Below are 27450 nucleotides of genomic sequence, written 5' to 3'. Positions count from 1 at the left end.
CCTCTCTCTCTCTCTCTCTCTTTGTCTCTCTCATCACTCCCCTCTCTCTCTCCCCACCTCTCTCTCTCTCTCTCTCTACCATCACACCCCACCTCTCTCTTTCTTTCTCTCTCTCTCTCTCTCTACCATCACATCTCTCACACCCCATCTCTCTCTCTCTCTCTCTCTCACACCCCATCTCTCTCCCCATCTCTCTCTCCCCATCTCTCTCCATCACACCCCATGTCTCCCCATCTCTCTCTCCCCATCTCTCTCCATCACACCCCAATTTCTCTCTCTCTCCCCATCTCTCTTTTTACCTCTCTCCACCATCACAATCACACCCTCATCTCTCTCTCCCCATCTCTCTTTATCTCTCTCTATCACACCCTTATCTCTCTCTCCCCGTCTCTCTCTGTCTCTCTCTCCATCATTACACCCCCATCTTTCTCTTTATCTCTCTCCATCATCACACCCTCATCTCTCTCTCCACCATCATACCCCATGTGTGTTTCTGATCTCCTGTAGGAGTGTGTGTGTGTGTGTGTGTGTGTGATGTACAGTGTTTCTGATCTCCTGTGTGTGTGTGTGTGTGTGTGTGTGATGTACAGTGTTTCTGATCTCCTGCAGGGGGTGTGTGTGTGTGTGTGTGTGTGTGTGTGTGATGTACAGTGTTTCTGATCTCCTGCAGGGAGTGTGTGTGATGTACAGTGTTTCTGATCTCCTGCAGGGGGTGTGTGTGTGTGTGTGTGTGTGTGTGTGTGTGTGTGTGATGTACAGTGTTTCTGATCTCCTGCAGGGAGTGTGTGTGTGTGTGTGTGTGTGTGTGTGTGTGTGTGTGTGTGTGAGATGTACAGTGTTTGATCTCCTGCAGGAGTGTGTGTGTGTGTGTGTGTGTGTGTGTGTGTGTGTGTGTGTGTGTGTGTGTGTGTGTGTGTGATGTACAGTGTTTCTGATCTCCTGCAGGGTGTGTGTGTGTGTGTGTGTGTGTGTGTGTGTGTGAGATGTACAGTGTTTCTGATCTCCTGCAGGAGTGTGTGTGTGTGTGTGTGAGATGTACAGTGTTTCTGATCTCCTGCAGGAGTGTGTGTGTGTGTGTGTGTGATGTACAGTGTTTCTGATCTCCTGCTGGGAGTGTGTGTGTGTGTGTGTGTGTGTGTGTGTGTGTGATGTACAGTGTTTCTGATCTCCTGTAGGAGTGTGTGTGTGTGTGTAATGTACAGTGTTTCTGATCTCCTGTAGAGTGTGTGTGTGTGTGTGTGTGTGTGTGTGTGTGTGTGTAATGTACAGTGTTTCTGATCTCCTGTAGGAGTGTGTGTGTGTGTGATGTACAGTGTTTCTGATCTCCTGTAGGAGTGTGTGTGTGTGTGTGTGTGTGTGTGTGTGTGTGTGTGTAATGTACAGTGTTTCTGATCTCCTGTAGGAGTGTGTGTGTGTAATGTACAGTGTTCTGATCTCCTGCAGTGTGTGTGTGTGTGTGTACAGTGTTTCTGATCTCCTGTGTGTGTGTGTGTGTGTGTGTGTGTGTGTGTGTGTGTGTGTGTAATGTACAGTGTTTCTGATCTCCTGTAGGGTGTGTGTGTGTGTGTGTGTGTGTGTGTGTAATGTACAGTGTTTCTGATCTCCTGTAGGGAGTGTGTGTGTGTGTGTGTGTGTGTAATGTACAGTGTTTCTGATCTCCTGCAGGGAGTGTGTGTGTGTGATGTACAGTGTTTCTGATCTCCTGTAGGGAATGTACGTGTTCATGCATGCGGTTAAAGGAACACCGTTCGAGACTCCAGACCAGGGCAAAGCCAGACTCCTCACACACTGGGAACAGCTGGACTACGGCGTGCAGTTCACATCTTCCAGAAAGTTCTTCACCATTTCACCCATCATTTTGTACGTATTTTTGTGTGTGTGAATCAAATCATAATTATTTCACGTGTATGTATGTAGATTTATTTCTCTCGTAAATCAGTTATAATTATTAAATCATAAAATACTTTATAAAGTATAAAGTTTTATTCCACATTTAGTCTACGCTGTTATGATCTTCTGGGAAGATGTTCCACTAGATTTAATGGAGATGTGTGTTCATTCAGAGACGAGTATGTTAGTAAAGTCAGGTACTGATGGAGGTGAGGAGCTCTGGGGTGCAGTCCCACAGATGTTCATTAGGGTTGAAGCTCTATAGCTGAAGATCTTTCAACCCATAACTTTATGGATATTATTTTATTCTGCCACACTTAAAGACGTCCTGAACAACTTCGTAGTAACCGGTTTGAAGAAGAACCTCATGTGGCAGGAAAGTACAGGTGTCCTAATACTTTTGCGTTTCCTCCCCTCAGATATTTCCTGACGAGCTTCTACACGAAATACGACACGGCTCATTTTGTGATCAACACAGCGTCGCTGCTGAGCGTCCTCATCCCCAAACTGCCGCAGCTCCACGGCGTCCGACTCTTCGGCATCAACAAGTATTAACCGGCCAGGATGGAAAGAACGCCTCCTTTTTCTCTCTCTCTTTCTCTCTCAGCTCCAGGAGGCACTTTGCAATTTTGTACAGAGTGTAATTTAGTGTCTGTCTTTCGCCCACACGCACCTCGAGGTACCCCGGAGTGGTTTGGTGTGGGGGAGGGGACACGTGACGACGCCTCAAGCATTAATTTAAATATTTAATTTCTTTTTTCTTTTTCTGTTTGTCCCCTGTTTTTCTTTCAGCTCCCTCATGGATCTGGGCTGGCCTGGGTTTCACATTTGAGGTTGTGTGTGTGTGTGTGTGTGTTTTTGTTTGTGGGTGTGCACTAAATCCGAGGCTTTTTAAACCCCAAACAACCCCCTCCCCCCACGTCTCAAGTCTTTATAAAGACGTGCATGATTATATTTTTTTCTCCTTTGGTTAGAGTATTTCAGTAGCTCCTCCATCAGGACGCTAAAGCAGCGTGTGAGCCGAGGTTTTTAGTGTTTACTGATGCGAGTGTGATGATGTTTATGTGCTCATTCCAGTCAGTGTACTCGTTTATTAGGACGTAACTGTGAATCTCTTAATGAGCAGAGCAGCTTGGGTTTCTTTTCTTTTTTGTTTTCCTCCCAGCGTCTCTGTTTATTCATGGTATTACTGGAGCTCAAACAAACCCTGTGTGTAATAAAGGCTTATTTGTGCTCTCGCAGTCTCTCCGTTTTTTTTGTCTTTGTCTCTATTCAGTACCAGTCAAAAGTCTGGACACCTTGTTCTCGTTCTCCTTCTCTTTATTTTTATTATGTTCAACACGAATCCTGAATAAAACTAAACTGTGAAACTATTATTAAACCCACAATGTGTTTTTATATTTTTCGAAGTAGCTACATTTCCCAGTGGTGTTGAGTGCTTGTTGGCTGCTTTTCCTTCACTCTTAGGTCCAACAGGGAGTTTTAGCTGTTAAGGCATTGGACTTTGGATCTGAAGGTTGTAAGTTCAAATCCCAATGGGGGCTTCTTTAGACCATCTAAAATATAAAACATATTCTGGGTCGTTTAACACTGAAGAAATCCAAGATGTTCAATGATGGAAAAAATTAAACACAAAAGGAGAAAGTGGTTCTGTGGAAAAGTTTTCAGCAGGTGGGAAAACGATGCTGGAAAGACTAACCAAAGATCTCCTGTGGATGTGACTCTGATGTTGAGATCGGGACACATCATCACTTCCAGGACCCCTTGTTCTTCTCCATGCTGAAGATAAGTATCCTGACCAAATCTCCAACTCCTTTTGCAGAAATGCAGCCCTGAACCTGCAGGAAACCTTCGTCAGTGGTGGTTTCTCTTCTCCGTTGTTCTTCCGTGCGTTAGCAGAGCTTCCTGCTATACACGATTACAATATATCTGGCCCAAAATTATTGGGACACCCGACCTTTCCAGCCGTATGTGGTTCTTACCCACAAAGTCGGAGACACACAATTGTGTGGGACGTCTTTGGATGTGGAAGCAGGAAACGTGAAATAGACGATCCAAACCTGTTCCAGCATGACGATGCACCCGAAGGTCATCTTCTCACGGGTTGGAAGATGTGGAAGATCTCTTGCGATAACCTTATTCATCACCTTCGGATCTCCTCACCTCACTTTACCTAATAACGCCCTTGTGGCTGAATGAGCAGAAAATCTCCACAAAATCTTGAAGAACACTTTCCTAGAAGGCTGAGGGACATTATGAGGGTGAATAGAGATTAAATGTGAAATGGAGATGTTCAAAAAGAAATCTTAGATTTGAGTGTTAAAGAAAAAAGGGTGGACCAAATCGTATAAATTAAATTTCTTTAATAATATTTGCGATAAAAAAAAGTAAGAAAGACGGTATAATAAAAACAGCAGTCACGTCAACTGGACCAGTTCCTCGCAGCTCCGCCTCCTGACTCCTTGATAAACGTCGAAATGGTGATTCAGTCCTTTCTGGCAGTGGATTTTGAACTTGGTGCCCAAAGCGCCGTCAGGAGAAGGAACTCCGTAGAACACTCTGCCGATCCTGGAGTGGACCAGAGCCATGGCGCACATCACACACGGCTCACGGGTGACGTACAGCTCGTACCCGGTGCAGATGTATGGCTGGGCGTTTTCCACAGACCCCGAGGCTCCTGTCTGGACCTGGTGGTCCATGGCGGCGTATGTACACGCGGGGTGTTTCTCGTACCCATACACACCTCCTCCCTGTGCCCAGGCCACGAGGTCGATGCAGACCATCACTGCATGGTGAAGAGGATGATCCCGGGTCAGGTCGTGACCCACGGCAACGATCCTTCCCGATTTCGGGTCGACGATCACGCCGCCCACCGCGTCCATTCCTTCCTCTCGCCCGGATTTCGCCGCCTCCACGGCTAACGTCATGTATTCGTGGATTTTGGTTTTCTGCCTGGACGTGAAAAGTTGTCCCTTCAAGCCGAGCGTTATACGCTTGTCCTCGTGGAAGGACGTCGGCCAGTGAAGGCTCGCCTGCTCGAACTGCGGCCTGGTTAAAGGAGCTCGGGCCGGGATCCGGACCGGGAAAGGTTCTCCCAAGCCTTCAAGGTTGAACTCGTCAGAGCTCAGAAGATCCCCCAGGGATGCCGGACGCCCTTTGATATGAGGGACGTCGCTCACGAGGCACACGATCACTTCTAACGGGTGAGGACTGCTCTTGTCCTTGCAAGGTCTCACTCGTCTGATGTGCTGGAGATCAGATATAGGGTGGACCGCAGAAAGATCTTTGACAAGACGTGAGGTTTGGCGTTTATCTGTGATCGGGGCGGCGAAAGCGTCCAGGAATTCCACATCATCAGACATTTCGTCTGAAAGGACCGGAAGGACTTGCCAAGAGTCTGGATCATACTCCATGCCTTTTCTCTTTTTACTCTCTGGCTCCATTTTTATATCTTTATATCTTTACTTCACATGAAAGACACATTATTTCCCGTTTATACTTAAATGTAAACAATTAAATAACTCGTCAGGTTGAACATTAATAATAAAATAACATAAAAACAGCCCAGATTATTAAAAAAAAAAAAGAATTCTTACAGCCATGCAATGCGAGGTGTCCTGTCGGCATTTTGCACCCTGGAAACAAATGCGGCGCATCAAGGTTCCGCGATTTTTTATAAATAAATAAATGAATAAATGGCGTGGTTTTAGAAAGAATAATTTTCTCTATATTTTTGCATTAATTGTATTTATCTTATTTTATATGTATATGTAAATGACATGAACTGCAATGATAAATAAAAATGACTGTAATAAGCGGAACAACTTGTTGCCCACCGGAGCTACTTTCAGTGTCGGAGCTACTTTGTTCCTCCCACTTGCATTGTGACAGAGCCCGCCTTCTTTGTTATGATTGGATAATCAGATCGTATTCTGTTTGTTGATTGGTTACTTGCGATAAAATATAGGTCTTTCAGCTAATCGCAGACGAGGACGCGGAATGAACACGAAAACGAGTGGGAAAAGTGGAATGGCAACGTAAACGCGAAACAGAGCGAACGTTTGCGTTGAGTGTGTGACGTGAATTTGGCGCTTGTGGTTGAAAGGACGTTGATACGAGACAGAAGGATGATGCGTGGAATTAATTTTGATCACTCAGCATAAACTCGTGGTGTAGTTTCTTGGTAATACGAGAACACGTGCAGTATGTATGCACGGATAGGGGCGTGTAGGCTGGTGCAGTGTGTCTTCATGGGGTTTAAAACATCCAGAGAAGCTTCTCAGGTCAGATCCAGGGTGGTATTAGGCATCGAGACGAGTTGTGATGAGACCGGAGCTGCTGTCCTGGATGAGACTGGGACCATCCTTGGAGAATCTTTACACTCTCAGAAGGAAGTTCACTTGAAGTAACCAACATTCATTTCTCTCCACACTGACACCAAGTCCATGCCAAGATGTTTTTGTATTAAGATATTGCACACAAATCACTCCAGATCTTCTCTAATGCCGTCAATCCTTATCCCCGTTCCTGATCCTCTACCTTTTTCCATTCACACGAATAATTATATAGATCTTGAATAAACATCTCCTCTCCTGTGCATGAGCTCAGAGCCTTCCATCCAATAATTACTGCAGTGATGAACACACCGATCAGCCAGAACATTATGATCGGTGAAGTGAAGAACACTGATCATCTCTTCATCCTGGCTTTCTGTCTGGATCTCAAAATTGCAGCTCTTGTGAGATGTTCCTGATCTGCAGTGGACAGTATCTATCAAATGTGCTCCAAGTAAGGAACAGTAGAGAACCAACGACAGGGTCGTGGGCCGAGGATCATTGATGCACGTGAGGAGTGAAGGCTGGTCCGTGTGGTTCCGATCCAACAGAGGAGCTCCTGTAGATCAAACTGCTGAAGAAGGTTATGCTGTTAGTCTGCAACTCCAACACAATATTACTCAGGTGGTCATAATTTTATGCCTGATCGGTGTATGGGCGATTAAACCCTGACCGATACATTGAGGAGCTTCTCGGTTCATCTCCCCATTTTGATATATCCTGTGGTCTTGGAGATGTTTCAGAAGGGTTTTTGGTCTGCATCAAGCATAAAAAAACAACAAAGGAGATTCAGAGATTGCTGAAACGGTTAAATTTGGGGTTAAGAACTATCCAGGTAATTATTAAAACCTGGAAGGATAGTGGTGACCCATCATCTTCCAGGAAAAATGAGGTCAGAGATCTCGACAATGATGAAATCAAATCATAAATTTAAAAAACAAGATTAGAGCTCAGGGGTGTGTTTAATATTGAAAGTAAGAACATTTGTACTGAAACTTAAAGTATTGGGAATGAACAGATGTATAGACTAAAGAAACCCACCGACTGTGAGGCACAAAGATAAAAGAATTCAGTTTGCCATTGATCATGAAGATCGAAAAAAAGGTCCTGTCCAGAGCCAGAGGAGCATAAGGGTAAGAAGAGAGCTGGATATTTTGATGCCTAGTGCCAACCGTACAATTCTTTAGGGGAAAAGTTATGATCTGCGGACGCTTCAGTTAGTCAGGTCTGACTACCTGAATGACCAGGTTTTCCATCAATGGATTTTCTTCATGACCATTCTAGGATTCATCCAGGTCACATTGCAAAAAAAGTGGTTCAAAGAGCATGAGAGATCATTTTCACTCAAGAGTTCAGACCTTAACCCCATTGAGAATCTTTGGGATGTGCTGGGGAAGACTTTATGTAGCAGTGTGAGTCCATCAATGATACAAGATCATGGTGATAAATGAACTCAACTCTGGATAAAAGCAATTGTTCTAGACACAGAACGAAAATCCAGTGTTGTTCTGATCTTCTCAGTAGACCTCTGGGATCGAGTCTTATGTGATGTTTCAAACCCAGATGGTGCTTTTAAGCATTTTTCTTGATGGATATACTAAGTGTTGATGTTTTTCCTCCAACAGAACAGGAGGTATAGTCCCGCCCGTCGCCCAGCGTCTCCACGAAGAGAACATCGGCCGAGTCGTGCAGGAGGCACTGGACAGGAGCGGCGTCACGCCAAGAGAACTTGATGCCGTGGCCACGACGGTCAAACCGGGTCTGGCTCTGAGCCTCGGTGTGGGCTTGCGCTTCAGCCTGAGCTTCGTAAGACAACACGAGAAACCTTTCATCCCTATCCATCACATGGAGGCCCACGCTCTGACCATCAGGATGCTCCAGAACGTCGAGTTCCCATTCCTGGTGCTGCTCGTGTCTGGAGGTCATTCTCTTCTGGCACTGGCGAGAGGCGTCGACGATTTCTTACTGTTAGGACGAACGCTGGATGAGGCTCCAGGAGACACTCTGGACAAGGTAGAGGAGATACCAAACCATTCGGGATACTGGTGGTGTGAGCCATTGTTAACGAATCGCGCTCTGATCATACAGGTGGCGAGACGTCTGTCTCTCGTCAAGCACCCGAGGTGTCGTGGTTTAAGCGGTGGACAAGCCATCGAGCTGCTGGCGAAAGAAGGAGACCGGCTGCAGTTCCGGTTTAAACCGCCGATGGGGCAGAACTACGACTGCAACTTCTCCTTCGCCGGCGTTCGCAACCAAGTGACCATGGCGATCCACAAGAAAGAAAAGCAGGAGGGTAAATCATTTATTTGCAAATTAGTTAGGATTTGTAAGGGTGGAGCGATGTATCGTTATAACGCAGATCTCGTGATACATTATTTGGCAATACACTTTATTTAGTTATCCTTGGTACGGTGATGTTTTTTTACATTTTTAACCATTAGATAATTATATGGTACCAAAACAGATGCCTTTGACTGGGTTGGTTTACTTAATAGGCGTTGAAGGAAACTACCATTTGCCTATTTTACTAGTATTTAGTTTGAACGCAATTTGGTAGAAAAGTATTACAATATGATATTTGGTGTCATATCAACCAGCCCTGGGTCAGAGCACAGAGTGGGTTTAATCCTGATTTATAATGGATGTTTCCTGGCAGGTGTTGAGCCGGGTCAGTTATTATCCTGTGTGCAGGACATCGCTGCAGCGGCGCAGCACACCGTCGCATCGCACATTGCCAAGCGCACCCACAGGGCCATTTTATTCTGCAAAACCCGAGACCTTTTACCACAGAACAACCCGAATCTGGTAAGTTCACCGCGCTGCATTCTGCTTTTTAAATCGACTCCGACTCTCGCTCTTTCTGCAGGTCGTATCTGGAGGAGTAGCAAGCAACGAATACATACGAGAGACGCTGAGGATCGTCACTGACGCCACGGGATTGCGGTTGCTCTGTCCTCCGGCTGAATTCTGTACAGATAACGGCGTGATGATCGCATGGTAAATCTTCCGAATCGTATCGCTTTAAAGCAGCCATATGTAACATTCTTGGATTAGTGCACTGAAAGAAATTCAGACGCCTTTCCATGAAAAACTTCTGATCTCCGACTTTAAATGGGGAAAAACCTCAGGAAGTTCTTTTCATTGTTCTTTAATCAATAATAACCCATAACCACAAGTCGATGTGGTATAAAAGGAATAAAAACGCTCCAGGAACTCATAAAAAAACGACAAACGGCACCTTAAATCCTGTGCTGCTGTCTTCAGGAACGGTGTGGAGAGACTGAGGGAGGGTAAAGGGATCGTGTCCCACACTCAGGAGGTCACCTATGAGCCAAAGTGGGTCCAGGTAACATTATTATAATTCTATTCATATGCATCGTATTTTTATTCACTCATCCGTATGGTTTCCTGGCAGAGCTCCACTGGGCAGAGATATCTCTACAGACGTCAGAGATGCTTCCATCAAGCTTCCGGTGTTAAAACTTAAGATAAATTGATAAATATCGTATTGAATAATGTAATGAAAGGGTTTGAAAATAATAAAATGGATACATGTGCTGAAATATGTCTTTGGGTATTATTTCTGTGTATTTATTGTGGTAATAAGAGTAGCTCTGGTTTGGCATGTCGATCTTCTGAACCCCTGTCAGGATTGAGGCTCTGCGTTTCCAGGCACGGATCGGACGAATCACAGCTTGGCGGGCCGATTCAGCTCCAGGGCAGGGTGGGTTCTGTCAGAGCTGTGCGAGGTCTTCTTTTGTTTGGTGCACCTGGAAGGAGATATGAGACAGGGGTGGAGTTTAAGGATGTACTCCTGTTGTAGCTTTTTCCGCATATCTGTAACTTCACATAACTGTAACTTTACTACATTTTAAAGTCAAATATTTGACTTTTTTACTCAACTACATTTTGTGAAATCAGTCGTTTCTTTTTATTTACGAGGATAAAAACGTAACTGGTGAAACACGCAGCGAGTCACCAATCAGGATCGAGCGCACGCTCTGTTTTACACGTGTTCTGATCGGCGCTCGGTGTATCTACTGATCACCAACAAACAGTTCACCATCAGATCAACATCAAGTAGAACATTTAGAGAGGAATAAATGATGAAGAAATTCCAGACTCGAACTCACCACAACACACGTGACCTCATTTATGGGATTTTTTTTTTTTTAAGTATTTGAAAAGAAGTTTTTGGGTTCATGATCATTGAATTAGAAATCAATCAGTGTTTGAGTCATTAATATCATTCTATTAATAGATTAGTGTGCTGAGAGTCACATTTGAGTCTTTACACATAAACTGAGGTGATTAAGTAAAGAATCTTCTGAAAAAAATTATAAGAGGAACATTAAAGCCACAATAAATCATACTTCAGTACATTTGAAGGCAAAAACTTTTGTACTTTTACTTAAGTGAGAGTTTAAAGGGAGCATTTTTAGAGTTATGTTTTACTGAGTGCATCTCTACTTTAACGTAAGTAGATTGTTTGTGTACTTCGTCCACCGCTTATATGAGAGGACAGGAAGTAAATATGGCTTGGTGATATCTCATTGATTAAAACATCTGAAAGATGAATAAAACACTTCAGAACATGCTGTTTTTATTATGGAAATCCATCCACGTCATAGTGGTAACTGTAACCCCATTACAGGTTGAGGCACATCTAAGATGTGGCAGATGACCTTATACACATGAGGGTTAAGGGCCTTGATTCGGGGTCCCAGGAGCAGGAGCTTAGCATGGATTTAAACTTATGGCCTTTCGATCAGAAGTCAAACATCTTAAGCAATGAGCTACCACTTAATTCAATTAAGTCCATCTAAATTTGTTCAAATTCTGATAAAAATCTACCTCTCTGGTGCGATATTCGAGTGACGGAAGCCCCACTTTCCTCTGTCTACTGAACTCATTTGTGAACTTGCGGCATATTTTGGCATCCTCGGATAAATGCTCCCTCAGCGTTTTGTACGTCTGTGGATTTTTCCTGCATTCCACCAGCAGGAGGCGATGTGCGAACTGATTGAAGCTCAGGTAACCGAGGGCGTTAGCGCAGGCCGTGCGTACCTGGGCGAAGATGAAGCTCGGCGTGAATAACAAACACGGACAAGGCACAAAAAGATGTGATTTGATTAGATTTGTTTTACTGGTGTACCTCCTCGTCTTTGGAGTACAGGTGGTTGGAGAGGTGCTCTATCGCTCCCATAGTCACAATGCCATCCGGGATACCTGCTCGGGTGTGGGCCAGGCTGGCTAAAAACTGAGCTAGAATCACATAAAACAATATTATATGAGAAAACTGTCTGTAGTATTTTAGCTCAAAGAAGGGTTTTGGGCTCACCTGTAACGATCACTGAAGAGTTTTTATCCGATTGCAGTAATTTTACTAGGATTGTGACTCCCCTTGCAGTCAGGGTCACTTGGTCAGAGCCAGTGATCACATTACCTAGCACAATAATCTGTACGGAAACATAAGAAGTTACGATTCATTATAGCAGGAATGATTAATGTAAAAGTAATGATTGATAGTTATAGAGAAACTTTATGGATCTCTGGAAAACCTGAAATGCAGCTTTGGCCCTTTCGGTTTCATCATTTGAAAACAAAAAGGTCTCGAATGTTTGGACTGGAACGCCTCCCTTTTTCTTAATAACCGCTTGCTGCTTCGGATTGTTGTATGCAAACAGCGCCAGGGCGTGGCCTGCTTCCAGACGGATGCTCTGAGGAAACATTCGGAATCTGATCAGATACAAATCCGAACTGAAGTGTAAAGGAAATGGTGCATGTTAATGATAAGTGGGAGGTGTTAGATGATGTTAGTGCATTGGGCGCAACCAGGGGGAACCAGATTACGCTTATTTTTGGTAGACAGGTTTTAGAAAGAAAAAGAGAACATATTTACGAATAATGAAGCTGTTATAGTTCAATCCTGGTGCCCTTTTTGTTTTATTTCACGTTTTTCACTTTCACTTTTCTTCTCCAGTTTATCAAACTCATCTTCAAACCCCATTACTCTAAATTGCTGAATATATAAGTTACACCACATTTGAGAAAATCTTCAATGGAGCTCAGTAAGGTCATTAGGAAACTAGATGTTACTATGGCTTCAGGTTTTTATAATCAGCGCGTTCGTTCATCAGTCCATCGGATCAAATGCACATCATCATGTTAATATTATCAACAGCAGCTAAGCTCATTCCTCTTCACTGCTTCTCCTTTTCTACTCATCCCGAGGCCTCCACAGATTGGGCCAGCTTCAGTTGTGTTCCACCTCATGGAGATTTCAGACCTCGTGAGGATCCTGAGCCAAATAGAGACGTACCAGTGCTAGTTGCATCCCACTTAATTAGGATTTCGAAAATTTTTCCATCATTGAACATTTAAAGGCTCTGGCATGGAGGATTTGGTGTTGAATCTGTAATAATCTCAGATGTTGAGCAAAGTTGTAAGATGCCGAGGAGCTCTTGGTTCTACAATTCCAACCCACTGTAGAAAAAAACATTACTTATAATCACACACTTATGATGTTTGTAATGTTTTTTTAATGATTTATAATCACACCCTTGGTGTCACCCAGACGAGGATGGATTCCCCTTTTGAGTCTGGTTCCTTTCAAGGTTCTTCCTTATACCATCTAAGGGAGTTTCTCCTTTCCACAGTCGCCCCCAGGTTTGCTCATCGGGGATAAATACACATCAATTTAAATATAAGTGAACTTTTTCTTTGATAATTCCTATCTTCTGTAAAGCTGCATTGAGACAATGTCCATTGTGAAAATCGCTATAGAAATACAATTTTATTAAAATGATCTTCCTTCCATGCAATCAGAATCCTCAGTGAACATGGTCTATATGATAAATAAATATCACTAACTAGGGAATGAAATGTACGGTGAGCTGTAATAAAAGTGCACGTTACTCTGTCTTCAGCTTGTAGCAGCTCCTGAATGATGTCGTAGGAGAAGTCTTCCTGCTCCCAAAAGACCGTCTGGAGCTGCTGGTTGCCCATCAAGATGCAAGCGAGAGTCTGAGAGACCTGGACCTGTAGTGGTGCACAAGAACGTGACGTTTATAAAACAGGCCTGATCATAAGCTTGAGATGATTTTATTTACTGATTTTTAGCTCTAATGTATACATTCTGTGATAATAACAAACACATGGATTTGTAGATCAGACAGTCCATATAAGACCAAAAACATCTTCATTGATACACTGTCTGTAACGTTATACCCCACTCATGAAAGGAGTCTCCATATATACATTAGAGATACACATGAAGCAGTTTCCCATGCGATACAATTCACCCCTATTGTGATGCAGTGTGATATGAGTTTCATTCGATTTAATAATTGGATTGGAAACAAATATGATGCTCTGCAATTTGATATGATACCAATAGTTAGCTTTATTTCTTCGGTTCAGACAGACGGCAAATCATCAATTTACTTAAGTGCCTTTTGACTTCTAACGCATGGCCCTTTTAAAAAAAAAAAAAAAGATTAAATAAAGCCAGATGATCTTTTCCTGTTCTGTCTATAGGAAGTTACAGCTCTACCTCTGCCATGTTAATCTCAGAGGCAATTTCTTTAAGACTGCAAGGGAAGCTCGGCTTCCCTTATAATGTCACAAAATTAATGGTCAAATATGTACTATTGTATTAACATTTTATTGACTAAAAATGCGTTAGAAAACGTTCATCTCAAAGACGAGTTCGTTCAGAATCAGTTACATATAGCAGGTCGGCTGACTCGATTTCCTTCTCATACATTCCCGCAGCGTCACAGTGCATTTCCCTATTGAAGCCCAGCGTCCATTGACTTCAATGGGGCTGCTTTGAACGGTTTTTTTCAGCGCTTCGAAACTAGACGGTCATTGGATAAACGCTGCGATTATGTCCCGCCCATGGACGCTCAGCGTCTCTGGGGTGAATGGGAGTGGGCTGGCCCGGACTCCGAGCTTCTGCGTGATGATTGGAGGGTCTGTCGAAAGACTGCATCTCCTTTTGACTGACAGCGATTCTGTACTATAAGGAATCACTGAAGCTATTCGCGCTCAGTCCCATCGCGGATTTCTCAAGTTCAGTCGAAATAAAAACTGCTGCAACCTATTTCTTTGATATTTGCTTGGCGAAATTGCTTGATTTTCATCATACATTTCACACAATTATACACCACATTCCTTGTTTCAGTTTTACAGAGTTTAATATTTTTTTTTTAGATCGTTCATTCATTCATTCATTCATTCCTTCATTCATGGCCATCACTTTGATTCAGGAAGACTGAGGTCAGAACTTCAAGTCCTGTATTCAGATCAGGACTTGCAGGGTAACAGGGGAAAGCTGTGTGATTACTTGGTGTTCCTTAAAGACATGGAGTTGGACAGTGCAATGCCTCAGCTTTACAAACTGTTCTCATTAGTGGCAACAATTGGAGCTACATCTGCAGGTGTAGAAAGGAGCTTCTCCTGTTTAAAGCGACTCAAGTCCTACACCCGAAACACAATGGGCCAAGGCCGTTTAAGCAGCCTAGCTCTGCTGGCCATTGAGAGGACACTGGTCAAGTCACTTGAAAAGACTCCTAGTTGGTACGACAGGGTCACAGACCATTTTCTTGAAAAGGAACGTAGGGCAGAATTTACTTTTAAATAAATAGACAATTTTATGATGTAGGCCGAAAATGAGCTTCCCCTCTCTGACAGACCAGTAGCCGCCACTGGTTAATCTGTATTCTATGTGACTCTCAGGACACGCCTCGGTCTCCGAGCTCCGGGCTGAGAGAACGCGCTCAGTTTAGCGAGGAGAAAACAATCTACATATCAAATATCGGTCACAAATTATTGGTTACTCAACAAAAGTATAGTGCATCTACTAATAATTCTATTGAAATAAACCGTTTCTTTTACAGATGCATATGTTACACATACAAATGCCAACTTGTATCCAATGGACACTTTTCTAAATCAATGCATCACATCGTTAACTTGCGATTTGCTGAATCTCCATTCCTACTCTTTAGTGCTGCTATAGCATAAGTGAAATGTAGCTCTAAATAGACAATAGTGTGTGACAACATGTGGCTGAGGAGAAAATAAAAGACCCCAGGATGTGCTTTGAATCATTTTTGCTAACAGTGTGGTAACAGTCTCATTATGTACCTTGACCTGGAGAGATTTGTGGTTTCGGAGAAGCTCTAACAAGGTCGGAATAGCTTTTTCCTCATAGATCACATTTTGGCTGTTTTTGTTGTTCTTCTGTGCCACACCTGTAATCAGAGAGAACCCTCTATAATATGAATGTTTGTACACAAATCGTTTTGCTGTAGGATGGGAAGACCGTTACCGATGCACAAGGTCCCAAGCGCGGCGATTACGGCAAGCAGCGTTCTCTCGGTAGTCCGGGATCCACGCAGCAACCGAACCAATGGTGGCACGCCGTTCTCCTTACACAGTCCGTACTGGTGGGCGTGGCAGTCTCGGCTAAGCGCTATCACCGCCTGGCATCCTGCAAATCATAGAAGCAGACAGGTCGGAAAAATAATAAGGTCCGGGTGACCTTTTCCACATGCTGCATTTTATAGATCGAATGCGAGAACAACTCTGGCTGCAAATCGTCCGAAGGGAGTTGCTAGACGGGAGCTTTTAAACAGACCTGTCACACTCCAGAGCCAGACAGGAGGAAGTGTTTAAACCTGGTAGTATGAGAACTCCCGGTGACCGTGTCATGTAAGTAATGGACACTGATGGCAAAAACAAGAGCAGAGAAAAAGAGCAGTGTAAAGCGAGCCGAGGAGCGGAATCCCGACGGGGGTCAAGTATTCCTGAGTGCGCTCCTGCACGCCTTATGAGTCTAACAGACAGAAGAGCATCTCGAGGCAGGAAGTGTTGCTGGCTTTCCCGCCGGACGTGACCCTTCTCACAGTAGCAGGAGGAACGTTCGGGCCAAACACACGTCTATCAATGTTCGGCACGGTTTATCCAGGACCTGTCATCGGCGTGTCGTCGAGTGCTTTTTTTTATTTTTTTATTTTTTTTTACAGCACTTGGCACTCAGTTTTGTTAACCTCATGAGATCATACAGGATGACAGCTTCACTGGGAAGGTTTTAGTTAAAATTTACGAGGGACCCCAGATGCTGGTTTTGGAATAGTACACACTGTAACGAGCTAAGCTCTGTCCGGTCCCGGTCCCCGCAGCCTTACCTACGTATTGCATTTTATCCGACGTAGACAGGAGCAGATCCAGGATGAAACGGTAGCTGATGAGCTCGGCTATGTGCTTCTGCTGCTTCCGGGTTCGTCCCGCTAAGGCCCAGAGAGCCGTCGCACCCTGTTCCCTCACCTTCTGATCGAAAACCTGTTGCACCAGAACAGCAACACGATTCTTACAAAAGGCTTACCATTTATCTGCATTGCCAGAACTATAGATGGAACCAGACTTATAATTATTCCAAGTGTGTAGAAACCTCATATAAATGAAATGAATGGTTTAGAGTCTAGGACTAATCTGGTGACTATTCAACCAGAGAGCAATTTGATCCAAATCTGAAGATTAATTGTGTTACCTTTAGGAGGTGTAGAAGATGCCTGGTGGTAGATTTGTTAAGGAATTGTTCCTGTATGGCAGGGTTTTGGTGCACTATGGCTTCTAGCGCTTTGGCAGCTTTCACCTGGAGCGAGATTTTTCTAGAGCTCAGGATCTGCACCACATAGGTCACGGCAGAGGCACCACAAATCAGGTCTTGGTTCTCCCTGTGGCCGTGGGCCAGCTCAGCCAGAGCCAGACACACTTCTCCTTGAAGTAGATCTGTTCCCCACACACACACGCACACACACACATGCACACACATACATTTATAAAATTCGAAAGATACCATTTTACATTTGTCATTTTGGCTCTTATACAAAATGTGTTACAATTATGTAATTTATACAAGTGATTGGTTTAGGGTTAAGGGCCTTGCTCAAGGGCCCGGCAGTGCCAGCTTGGTGGTGCTGGGATTTGAACTCACAACCTTCCGAGCAGAAGTCCAACATCCTATTCACGGGGCTACCACTTTCCACTTCCCATAATCCAGAGCACCTTACAAGTGAGCACTTGGCAGTTAAGGGCCTTGATCAAGGGCCCAGCCACCATTTAAAGCACTTTGGGGCATGAGATTATAGAAAATTATGCGATTATGATTGTCCTATAAAACCAAAGTATTCGATTCCCCTTATACCACAGAGATTTGTCTAAGATAAGTTTTTTTTAATCTATTTATAGGATAAAATTTAATTTTCTAAAGATGTGATCTATTTAACTGTTCTACTTATTTCAGCATACTTTAACAAATGTCTTCATTCTTTATATCCTACATTAATTTATTCACTCCCTCGATATGCGGAATTGTCGCAAATCGTTGGCAATAGAAGGAAGTGGCATGCGTAAGACTAAATTGTAGTTTTATTACGCACTACAAATCGTATTTCCGGTACAGAGCGAGCAGCCACAGTGACACTGTGCTAACTCTAGTTTCTTTTATTTTTATTTTTATTTTTTTACCCTTAGCATTGTTGTGTATGTTTTCAAATTTAATAATAAAAATAAAAGTGACAGTGCGCTGAAAGTGCAAGGCGGAGACTAAAAAAAAAACTTGTGGTCCTGCAATTAATATGTTCCTGAGGGAACTCAGATTGTAACTATGTTCCGCAGGTAAAAAGGATTGCATTACCGAAACCCATCTACCAAAACAGTTCAGTTCAATTCATCATCCATCTATCCATCCATCCATCCATCCATCCATCCATCCATCCTCCCATCCATCCATCCATCCATCCATCCATCCATCCATCCATCCATCCATCCATCATCCCATCCATCCATCCATCTATCTACACATATATAAGGTGTCATTACTGAGTGTTGCCATGGTAACTTTTTTCTTTTCCTGATTAATGTACCAGAGTTCACGGTGAGTAAATCCACCAGCTGTTGGATGGCTCCACAATTTGCCATCATGGTCTGGTTTTGCGGACAAGCAACACAAAGCACCCGGATACACCTGACAGCATTCAGCAGCACGTCCTGGAGGTCAGAGGTCAGCAGCTGAACCACAGGGGCAACCCCATCCTCATAGAGCACACAAACACATAAAAACACATTTCACATACAGTAGAAAAGCAGACAGTCATTTCACTGTGATACAGTAAATGTTCATACGTATTATTCCGCATGTAGTTTTTCAATATATCTGATGACACGTGGTTGTATATTGTACTGGAATCTGAGAATTGTACATATCATATTGTATGTATCTTATAATTTCCTACCGTCCATATTGTATGTATCTTATGTATTGTATAATTCGTATTGTATTGTATCGTATCATATCATATCACATTGTACGTATCGTATCGTTCATATTGTATATGTATGGTACAGGATTATATCATATTGCATCATACCACATTGTATATATTGTATTGTATCCTCTGCTTAATATCATACATAATATCGATATAATATGGTATCGTATTGAATTGTATGTATTGTATTGTATCGTCTGAATTTTAGGTCTGGGTCTGAACAAAAAGTTTGTTTATGTCAATATGAATTTATTGAGCTTTAGCTTTAATTAAGCTGCTTTGGTTCTATTGTTTTTTCAATTTTAGCGTTATTTAAAGCTGCGTTACTTAAAATATATATATATATATATATTAATATCCCGTATATTTTATATTTATTTACAAACTGAACCTGACCTCAACTCGAACTCGAAGCTTTTCATGAAACAATCAATCCGAACAGTATGCGTGTTGTGGGTTTTCAGCAGATATCACGTTCTACTCATCAGTTTCAGTGACAGGCTGTGAAGTTATTTTTGTCCTCTGACTATAAGTGAAGGAACCATAGACAGCTGGTTTGAGGTAAGTGCTAACAAGAAGTAACATTGGCGTAACTGGAAAACGGTTCTATTATACGAGTTATATAACACGTTCGGAGTTGCTGATGTAGCAGAATGATAGACGTCAGGGTTTAAACAGTAGCTCCACATCATTATATCAAACTGTTACTGATTATTTTCCTTGAACAACATAACACAGATGACTATAATTACAGAAAAGCATATAGTATGCTAAAAGGAATTATAGCCCATTGAGCAGCAGATTTTGTTATCTTATTTATATAGAAATATATATATAGATGTGCTTGGCTTTAAAAGGTAATGTTATTCGATGAATAATTGATCCCAGAGATCGTTGTACACTCACAAGCTCAGAGATTTGAGTCTGATACGTCCCGCTGTGACCAGCCAGGTCTGTCAGGATAACGGTGCAGCGCGACTGAAGTTCTGGATCGTGGTTGCTGAGGTGTTTGATAAGCACCTGGACGCCACCAAAGCGCACCAGCTCCTCACAAACCGGAAGGTTCTTTGTCATGTGACACAAAACGGCCGCTGCCATGCGCTGGAACAACGGCCTCTCGTTGAGCAAAATGTCCATTAATACTGGGATCCCACCTGCAGCAATACATACATTACATGTACACACTCGGCACTGTTACACACTGTTACTGTACATAGAGTACAGTGCTCCCGAGTTCTCCCGAGTTCTCGATTCTCATTGGTCAGAAGTTTTTTTTTGTAACAGCTGCTCTGACAGTATTGCAGCTAAAAAGTACTAAGTCACTGATTTTTTTTTAATACATTATCTTTTCCATGGTAACGATTAGTACATTTATGGCATTTGGCACAGCGACTTAATACTAAGAAGTTGGGATTTGAGCTCATGACCTTCTGATCCAAAGGCAAATGTCTTAACCACTGAACTACCACCTCTAGTGGAGGATCAGTGGTTAAGTTTTCCAACAGATGAGACTTTTCTTTGGAAGATTAAATGTAACTATAACCAGTTTAAAAAAAAAAAACATGATGGGCCATTCTTTAACAATTCATGTAATCGCATGTGAATTGCTTCTAATATACACAGAGGAAAAAACACTCAAAACTGTCCTGAGAACCAACCTGAATCCATGATCTCCTTCCAGAAGGGGTCAGCGTTCACACAGAGAGCCTCGATGCATCTGACAGCCATCTCTAACCTCTTGTTCTCTTTGCTCTGTAACATCTCTGAAGTCACAAAGAACACACGCAGATGTCATAAATAAAGATTAATAAATAAAGTAATACTAATACATATTATCTGAGACAAATGTGGAGGAGAGAATCCGGTCATTTTCCAAAATAAAACATCGTTCAGAATCAGATCATAAATAAAACAGAAATAATGTAAGTTATGTATTCTTTCTGTGCGGCCCGGTACCAATTGACCTACAGACCGGTGCTGGTCCGTGGCCTGGGGGTTGTGGACCACTGCTCTTATTGATTAAGCACAGGCATGCCCAATGACACTATTTAAAGGACCTTATTGGATTGAAAACTTATTTTTCCTTCTTTTCTTTGCCTTGTCCACACTGAGACAGCGACTGTGAAAATGAAGGCTCATGAAAATGATGATGTATTTTTAGTCATTGCGGCAACATTTTAAGAGCTGGAAAGTAAATAAATGGCAGGTATAAATGACGCAGGTCGACGTGTCTTACGTTTTGCTCATGTGCAGTACAGAGACATACCGTTTTCGGAAGTTTCAGTGCGGATGAGCAACTTTTGGCAAAAAGTTGTCTCTGGTTTGAGCTCGTCAAAATACATGCTTTTAAAATTCAGAGACCAAGCATGCAACATTAGCATTATTAATACTATGCTCTAAAGAGCTGCGCTAACCATAAAAAAACGAGCTGTTAAATCTACACCTCAGAAAAATGACAAGTTGGCCATAGTCCTGAGGTAGGAAACCTTAAGTAGTTTGAATATTCCAACCTTTGTCGAAATTGTTCATGTCAATAAATGAGCTCTGAAAAATCACTGACTGCCGCCTTAATGTGCAAACAGGTAAATGCTAATTTTTTTTTTTAAATAATGAAAGGAAGCAGGAAGGTAGCATACCAACAAGAATCCTCCACACAGGAAGGTCATCTAGATTCAGCTGAATGAGGCGCCTGAGGATGTCAGTGTGAAAGTAAAGAGCTGCCAGCTGGACCACGTTATTGCCCTCGCTGTCTGTCGTTCTCCAGTTTGCCCCATTGGACAGCAGGTAGTCCAGTGCCTCAAGAGATCCTGACATGGCTGAGAGTAAGAGGGGCGTGCCACAATACCTACAACACACCAATTTGGTTGTGAGTCCCCCTGAACACTTAACACAGATGCATATGGTATACTGAACCTTACAACTTACTCTGCAGACGTGTATCCATCCAGCAAGCTGGGATCTTTTCTGCACAGGGCCCGGAGACAGGAGACCTGTCCATAAAAGGCTGAGAAGTGTACAGCCAGCCAGCCTCTCCTGTCCACGAGTGTGCAGTCGGCTCGCAGAGCGATCAGACAGTTAAGCGCCTCGAGAGAGCCGCACTGAGCGGCCAGGTGGAGCGGCGTGAGTCCTGACAGAAATGCAGAGGACGCAAAAGGAAATTAGTTTATAGACAGACAGGTTTGACTTTCTCTCAAGTGATGTAAGCGTTTCACTGTGTCACCCTGACCTAAAAACATAGTGAAAAGACTAACCTCAAAATGCAATACACAAGCAAAGAAAGGCAAGGCAATGCCAAGAGAGGGGGTGGCTTTGGGTTTCTAATCGGAAGCTCAGGAGCTCAAGGCCCGGTATTGCCAAGCTGCCGCTCTTGTGCCCTTTGAGTAAGATTTTGCGCTCTCTGGACTTCAATGTACTGTAAAGTACAAAGCACCTTATTTACCTTTCAAAGGGTCACGTTCGAACAACAAGTTCAGTGGTTAAGATGCTGGATGTCTGCTTGGAAGGTCATGAGTTCCAATCGCAGCACCACTAAGTTGCCACTGCTGGACCCTTGAGCAAGGCTCTTAAACTCTCAGTTTTATAAATGAGATAATTGTAAATTGCTCGTATCATTTATGCTGTAACAGTGAAATCAAAGGTAGTGTTTCAGAAGTATAGGCATAGAAGAGCCTTTATTCATCTTATGTACATATTATAGCACAATGAAATTCTTTTTTTTTCTCATGCCCCAGGAATCATGGGGTCGTATCGCCATGACACAGTGCCCCTGGAGCGGGTTAAGAACCTTGTTTACAGGCCCAAGAGTGGCAGCTTGGTGATACCAGGGCTTGAACCCCCAATATTCCAATCAGTAATCCAGGGCCATAACCACTGATCTACCACTTCCCTAAAAGGAATTTTGGCTGTGTAGACTCTACACTCACTGGTCATTGTTTCAAGCTGGCACGAAAGCAATAGTAACCTATATAACCATTCTTTGCAATCGTGGTGAGCAGAAAAGCATCCCCACATGCACTAAATTCGTGATCTAGGTGGGCTACAACAGTAGAAGACCACATGAAATTCCTGATTCTGATTTGACCCTTTTTATGCACTGGTGTATGTGGGTGAATGTACTGGAGCAGATGGACCTCCCGACGCATGTCTGGTTAAGGTTAATTCCGGCAGCAGCCAACTGGTAGATGATGTGCGGCTGGTTATACATGGCAGCATGGTGGACTAAAGAGTATCCTTGTTCGTCCAGCGCCCCCAGGTGGCCAGGGGGGGTTTTACTGCTCAGGGTGTGAAAAACGGCAGAGAGGCCTCGCTCTGCAGCTGCACGCAGTCCAAACAGTACGTTCTGTGGGCAAAACAAACTTAAGCTCCAACCACAATACTGTGCGGCGACATCTAGAGAAATTACAGTGGCATTTGTTCTGAAAACTCCTTTGCAATAATAGGAGATGAATATTGTCGCTTGTCTTCAGGCTTATATAATTTACATGGCACAAATATTTCAGATTTATAAGCTACATTATGTTTTAACAAAAAAGGAAATTATACAATATGCGGTATCAAGTGCTATTTTATAGGCTGAATAATATGTGGAAGCTATTTTGTTCATTTAAACCACTGTCTTCAATTTCTATCACAGGATAATATGAAGATGGTATCAAAAGGTTTCGAGACGAGTTTTGTAACACACCAACAGATGGAAGCACAAGGCCTCGGGAGCTGTGCAACTGGTGCTGTGTTGACCACGTGCATTAACATGCCTGTGATTTCACATGGGCAGCAAGTTAGAACAAAGAGCGAAGAGCATGAAACAGGGCAAATCTTCGACAGACGTTTGACATGATTCAGCAAGATTACCGCAAAACTGCAACGAGTCATTTAAGGTGTTTTGATTGGCACTCGTGCTTCAAGAGCAGTAGAACATCACTGGAAAACGATGACAGATCAGGAAGACCTTCAACGAGCTCAACCCCCGGAAATGTCGAAACCATTCGGCAACTTGTGCATGATGATCGTTGGAGAACAAAAACACAACATTGCTGTCATTGTCGGTATGCCATGCAGAACAGTCCAGGCAATCCTCACGTGTGATATAAACATGCGCCGTGCAGGAGGAACACGCATCGAAGTCTACCAAGAACTTCGTCCTATGAAGGAATGACCCGTCTCTCGGGACAAGGATCGTTAAGGTTGAGGAAACTTGGGTGTACGGGTGCAACCCTGAGATGAAGCAACAGTCTTCACATTGGAAGAGCCCATCATCTCCACGACCAAAAAACCACGACTGGCAGGTTTTAAGGCATCTGAGGGTGGACATTCGCTGAAAGCGACTGGATCTGTGGCATGCTAGTCTCGAAACTTTTTAATACCACCTTGTAGGTAAATCTCAGAGGTATAAACTTCACTCAAGTCTTCTTCTCCTTTCGGCTTCTCCCACTAGGAGTCTCCACAGCGGATCATCTGTCTCCATACCCCCCTGTCCTCTACATCTGCCTCTTTCAACTTAACTACCTGCATGTCTTTCCTCACCACATCCATAAACCTCCTCTTTGGTCTTCCTCTTTTCCTCCGTCCTAGCTCCATCCTCAGCATTCTCCTACTTATATACCCTATAATCTAATTTCCAAGTGCAGAAACTTGACCTCAAGCCCTGGACCTTAAAGTTGCTTAACGTCTGCCATGCAAATACTAACGTAACTTTGACTCTTCCATCACCAGCGTTGACTACAGCCCATAGATTTACGAATTATTTCACGTTACCTTGCACTGTATGGCTTTGTCGTAACCAAACGTTTTCTTAAATTGCTCATGAAGCTGAAAGTCGGTTAGCGGCAGTCTCTGTTCCTGTGCAAGTTTGATGGCCTTGTTCATGGCTTCCCACCACTGCACGGTGTTAGGTTGTGGATAGAAGGATGCCAGTGCAATAGAGATCACACTATAGCTGCAGAACAGTGGAGAAATAATTACAGTATGGGGTGACACGTCACACAAATGAAACATGGGTATGAATAACAAGCTTGTCCTTGTACTACCATTTTCCATCGATCTCACTGACGGGGATAGGAAAGTTCTCCTTGTAGGTGGGGTCTTGCCGAAGCAGGTCATTTAAATAGCCTACTCCGTGGTTTTGCAGAGTTATGAAAGCAGCCTGGACAAGAAAACATCATATTAAATTTTTTTTAAACAGGTGTTAATTGCTTGTTGTACAATATGTGGACAGAAATACTTGGCCTGTGACACCTGCCTTTTCAAGCCATATGTGGTTCTTTCTCAAACTGTTACCACAACGTTGAGGCACACAAGTGCATAGGACATTTTATGATGTGGTAGCATGAAAATTTTCCTTTACTTCAACTAGGAGACCCAAACATGTTTCAGCAAACCAGAAATGATGGATTTTTTCCCCTTAAACAACTAGTTTATAAATTTGCATTTTTCTGAAGAATCGACACCATCTTTAAAAGAGCAACCAGAAGTTTGATCTGAGATCAGCTTTCATCTGAAAGGCATCGCTGAAATGAAAAAATGTGCAAATCATCCAGATCAATTGTATAGGATGCCTCTGGATGAACTAGGAGATCCAAACCTGCTCCATGGAGATATACTTTACATGGTTTGGAAAATGTAGACGATCTTCTGCTATAAAGCTACAACCCTACTGAACACCTATTAAGCACAGGAACACTCCAAAATCTAGTGGAACATCTTTCCAGAAGAGTGGAGGATATTATAACAGCAAATATGGAAATATTAGCGTAGTCTAAGAAAGAGCTCACAGACAGAGAAGATTGTGTAGTAGGGACTTTTTTGCAGAGCATTGCGGTTTGTTATTCCGATGTAGTCTGCGACTGGGACATCATGGATGAAATCATGTAGTGTGCATTCAGACCTTCTGGACTCATCCTCACCCTCATGCCCTCAGTGATGTCTTTCAGCTCAGGAGTGCCTACATCAACCTCGATCTCACCGTGAAGATGAAAATGCTTGTTCGGCTTGAACGGAAAGTGCTTACAGGAAAATCTTTGTCCAAGGAGAAGAGGTGGTAGCTCTCGCTCGGTTTTCAGCGTGTCACCTGTCGGAATAAAAAGGAACACAGAGCCCTGTTAATAGTATATTACCAGATGGGTTGCTTTCTACAGAACAGGAAGTAACGATTGGTCTAGTTTACAGATTCCTGCTGCAGACAGACAGACGGACGGGCGGGCGGGCGGGCGGGCGGGCGGGCGGGCAGACAGACAGACAGACAGACAGACAGACAGACAGACAGACAGACAGACAGACAGACAGATGGACGAATGGAGGGACTGGCGAATGTACAGACATTTAGACAGACATTCAAACAGACAGACATAAAGACAGATAAAAAGCCAGACAGACAGCCAGACAGACAGCTAGCCAGAAAGACAGACAGACAGACAGACAGACAGACAGACAGACAGACAGACAGATAGATACTAGCTTTTTTTAAGGACACTATGTAAACTCAGGTACAGACCTGAAATAGGCAGGACCATTTGAGACAGGTCTGGAATCCTCATCTTCTTCCTCAGGGCGATGAAAAAAGGCACAAGGAAGCTGATGAGCTTTAGGTAGGCCAGGTCCCGGGCCAGATCCACTTTGCATCCAAGGCGTTTCTTTACCAGCCTCACGTGTTGAGAGAGCCTCTGCTGCAGACGCTGGTACGTGCCCAGTTCCAGACCGTCCTCTGTCAGCCGCACCACATTAGACAGACTGTGTGTGCCCTCAAAGGTGAAGAGGTTCTCGTGCTGATGGACCGAGGTCAGGTATGAGGTGATCTTCAGCAAGATGTTTTCAGCATACTGAGAGAAGAGCTTCTGCTCCTCTGCACTGTTGGGGTCATAAGTTGGGTCAGAGTTGTGTTTTTCTTCGTCGTATATGCCCTGGTAACACGGGTCATCAGAAATGTCCATTAGACCTACAGAGAAGAGCACATGGGGTACAGGAAGAGGTTTCAATAACCATATACTACATCTTTATACCAACATGCCATGCTGGAGATGGAGAAGGGAGAAGGAACCTGAACCTGAGGGAGAAGGAAGACAGACAGACAGACAGACAGACAGACAGACAGACAAACAGACAGACAGACAGACCGACCTGCTGTGAGAAACTCAGTAAGCTTGTCTTCTTCAGCCTGAGGAACTTTGCTGGAATCCACACTCATGCTCGACCTCCAAAGCTCCAGGAACATCGGCCGCTTTTCTTTAGGAATGTATGCTCCATGCCATAGGGCCTTCATGGTGTAATCAATGTTTAGGAGAATCTGCCCAACTTTGGTGTCGCAGTAGGCCGGGGTCAGGTGACACGCAGAGCTCCGATCGGGGTTGGGCTCCAGGCTGATGGACGGCACTTGGTTGAAGCAGTATATTCCAACAGTGAGTTCTCGGATTATCTGATGGACCACTCTGTAATCCATACACACCCCAGTGTCACATGGGGCCAGGATGAGAGCATTGGGGTGAAATACATCTTGGATTTGTCTGATCATTCCAGGTGGAGGGTCTACATGCTGGACGAGATCATCTCCACCCAGGAACCAGGTGCACGAGGTGAGACTGAGCAGTTCCTGAACTTCTCTCCAATCATATTTCTCAAAGAATGCTTGAGCTGAGCTTGCTGATGATGAGATATTTAACAACTCCATAACTTGTGACTGAAAGTCTTATGGTTTTATTTTTTTGTTTTCAGTTCTGAAGAAAAAGAAAGAAATTAGACACGAGGAATGAACGTTTCGGTACAGCGCCAGACGGCTGGATGTACTGTATAGTTTTGAAAGTGTATGTCGCCATGGCAACATGAGACGCTGTTTCTGGGCCCACAAGATGGCGCCATTGCGCCGTTGTTTTAAACCCCCGATAGTCACGTGGTCA

General features: G+C 43.5%; 4 protein-coding genes across 8 annotated transcripts in view; 2 read left to right on the top strand and 2 right to left on the bottom strand.

The window, feature by feature from the left end:
• The window catches only part of ormdl1 (ORMDL sphingolipid biosynthesis regulator 1), an 11743-nt gene extending 8612 nt beyond the window's left edge, over nt 1-3131 (top strand). For both annotated transcript variants that reach the window (XM_046843221.1, XM_046843212.1), the window contains exons 3-4: nt 1709-1860; nt 2310-3131. In XM_046843221.1, coding sequence (XP_046699177.1) covers nt 1709-1860; nt 2310-2445 — 288 coding nt within the window. In that variant the 3' untranslated portion in view covers nt 2446-3131. The remainder of the gene's footprint in view (nt 1-1708; nt 1861-2309) is intronic.
• A 1105-nt stretch (nt 3132-4236) lies between these two features.
• On the bottom strand, nt 4237-5743 carry adat3 (adenosine deaminase tRNA specific 3). 2 transcript variants are annotated; one of them, XM_046843172.1, is made up of 2 exons: nt 5487-5743; nt 4237-5354 (listed from the first exon to the last, which is right to left on the bottom strand). In XM_046843172.1, exon 2 carries the CDS (start codon nt 5331-5333, stop codon nt 4308-4310), a length of 1026 nt encoding a protein of 341 aa, XP_046699128.1. In that variant the 5' UTR covers nt 5334-5354; nt 5487-5743; the 3' UTR covers nt 4237-4307. The 2 variants fall into 2 exon arrangements, with proteins under 2 accessions (XP_046699128.1, XP_046699137.1); XM_046843181.1 differs by having other exon boundaries at nt 4237-5349.
• A 146-nt stretch (nt 5744-5889) lies between these two features.
• Nucleotides 5890-9787, top strand: osgepl1 (O-sialoglycoprotein endopeptidase-like 1). 2 transcript variants are annotated; one of them, XM_046843151.1, is made up of 7 exons: nt 5890-6295; nt 7850-8237; nt 8313-8517; nt 8881-9029; nt 9091-9221; nt 9489-9560; nt 9640-9787. In XM_046843151.1, the coding sequence occupies exons 1-7, from the start codon at nt 6096-6098 to the stop codon at nt 9719-9721; spliced, it is 1227 nt and encodes a 408-aa protein (XP_046699107.1). In that variant the 5' UTR covers nt 5890-6095; the 3' UTR covers nt 9722-9787. The 2 variants fall into 2 exon arrangements, with proteins under 2 accessions (XP_046699107.1, XP_046699116.1); XM_046843160.1 differs by lacking the exon at nt 5890-6295 and adding an exon at nt 6315-6848.
• Nucleotides 9788-9789: 2 nt separating this feature from the next.
• Nucleotides 9790-27356, bottom strand: ankar (ankyrin and armadillo repeat containing). 2 transcript variants are annotated; one of them, XM_046843120.1, is made up of 21 exons: nt 26678-27356; nt 26055-26495; nt 25468-25631; nt 24592-24707; nt 24320-24500; nt 22682-22904; nt 21491-21692; nt 21202-21410; nt 20224-20328; nt 19472-19719; nt 18161-18329; nt 16783-17024; nt 16421-16574; nt 15562-15723; nt 15378-15484; nt 13143-13265; nt 11786-11944; nt 11566-11683; nt 11380-11489; nt 11079-11291; nt 9790-9994 (listed from the first exon to the last, which is right to left on the bottom strand). In XM_046843120.1, exons 1-21 carry the CDS (start codon nt 27222-27224, stop codon nt 9959-9961), a joined length of 4029 nt encoding a protein of 1342 aa, XP_046699076.1. In that variant the 5' UTR covers nt 27225-27356; the 3' UTR covers nt 9790-9958. The 2 variants fall into 2 exon arrangements, with proteins under 2 accessions (XP_046699076.1, XP_046699065.1); XM_046843109.1 differs by lacking the exon at nt 9790-9994 and having other exon boundaries at nt 10779-11291.
• Between the last annotated feature and the right edge of the window lie 94 nt (nt 27357-27450).

This window comes from Silurus meridionalis, chromosome 3, assembly GCF_014805685.1.
Source record: "Silurus meridionalis isolate SWU-2019-XX chromosome 3, ASM1480568v1, whole genome shotgun sequence".
In the NCBI taxonomy this organism is placed as follows: domain Eukaryota; kingdom Metazoa; phylum Chordata; class Actinopteri; order Siluriformes; family Siluridae; genus Silurus; species Silurus meridionalis.
This window is presented reverse-complemented; position numbering and strand designations above follow the sequence as displayed.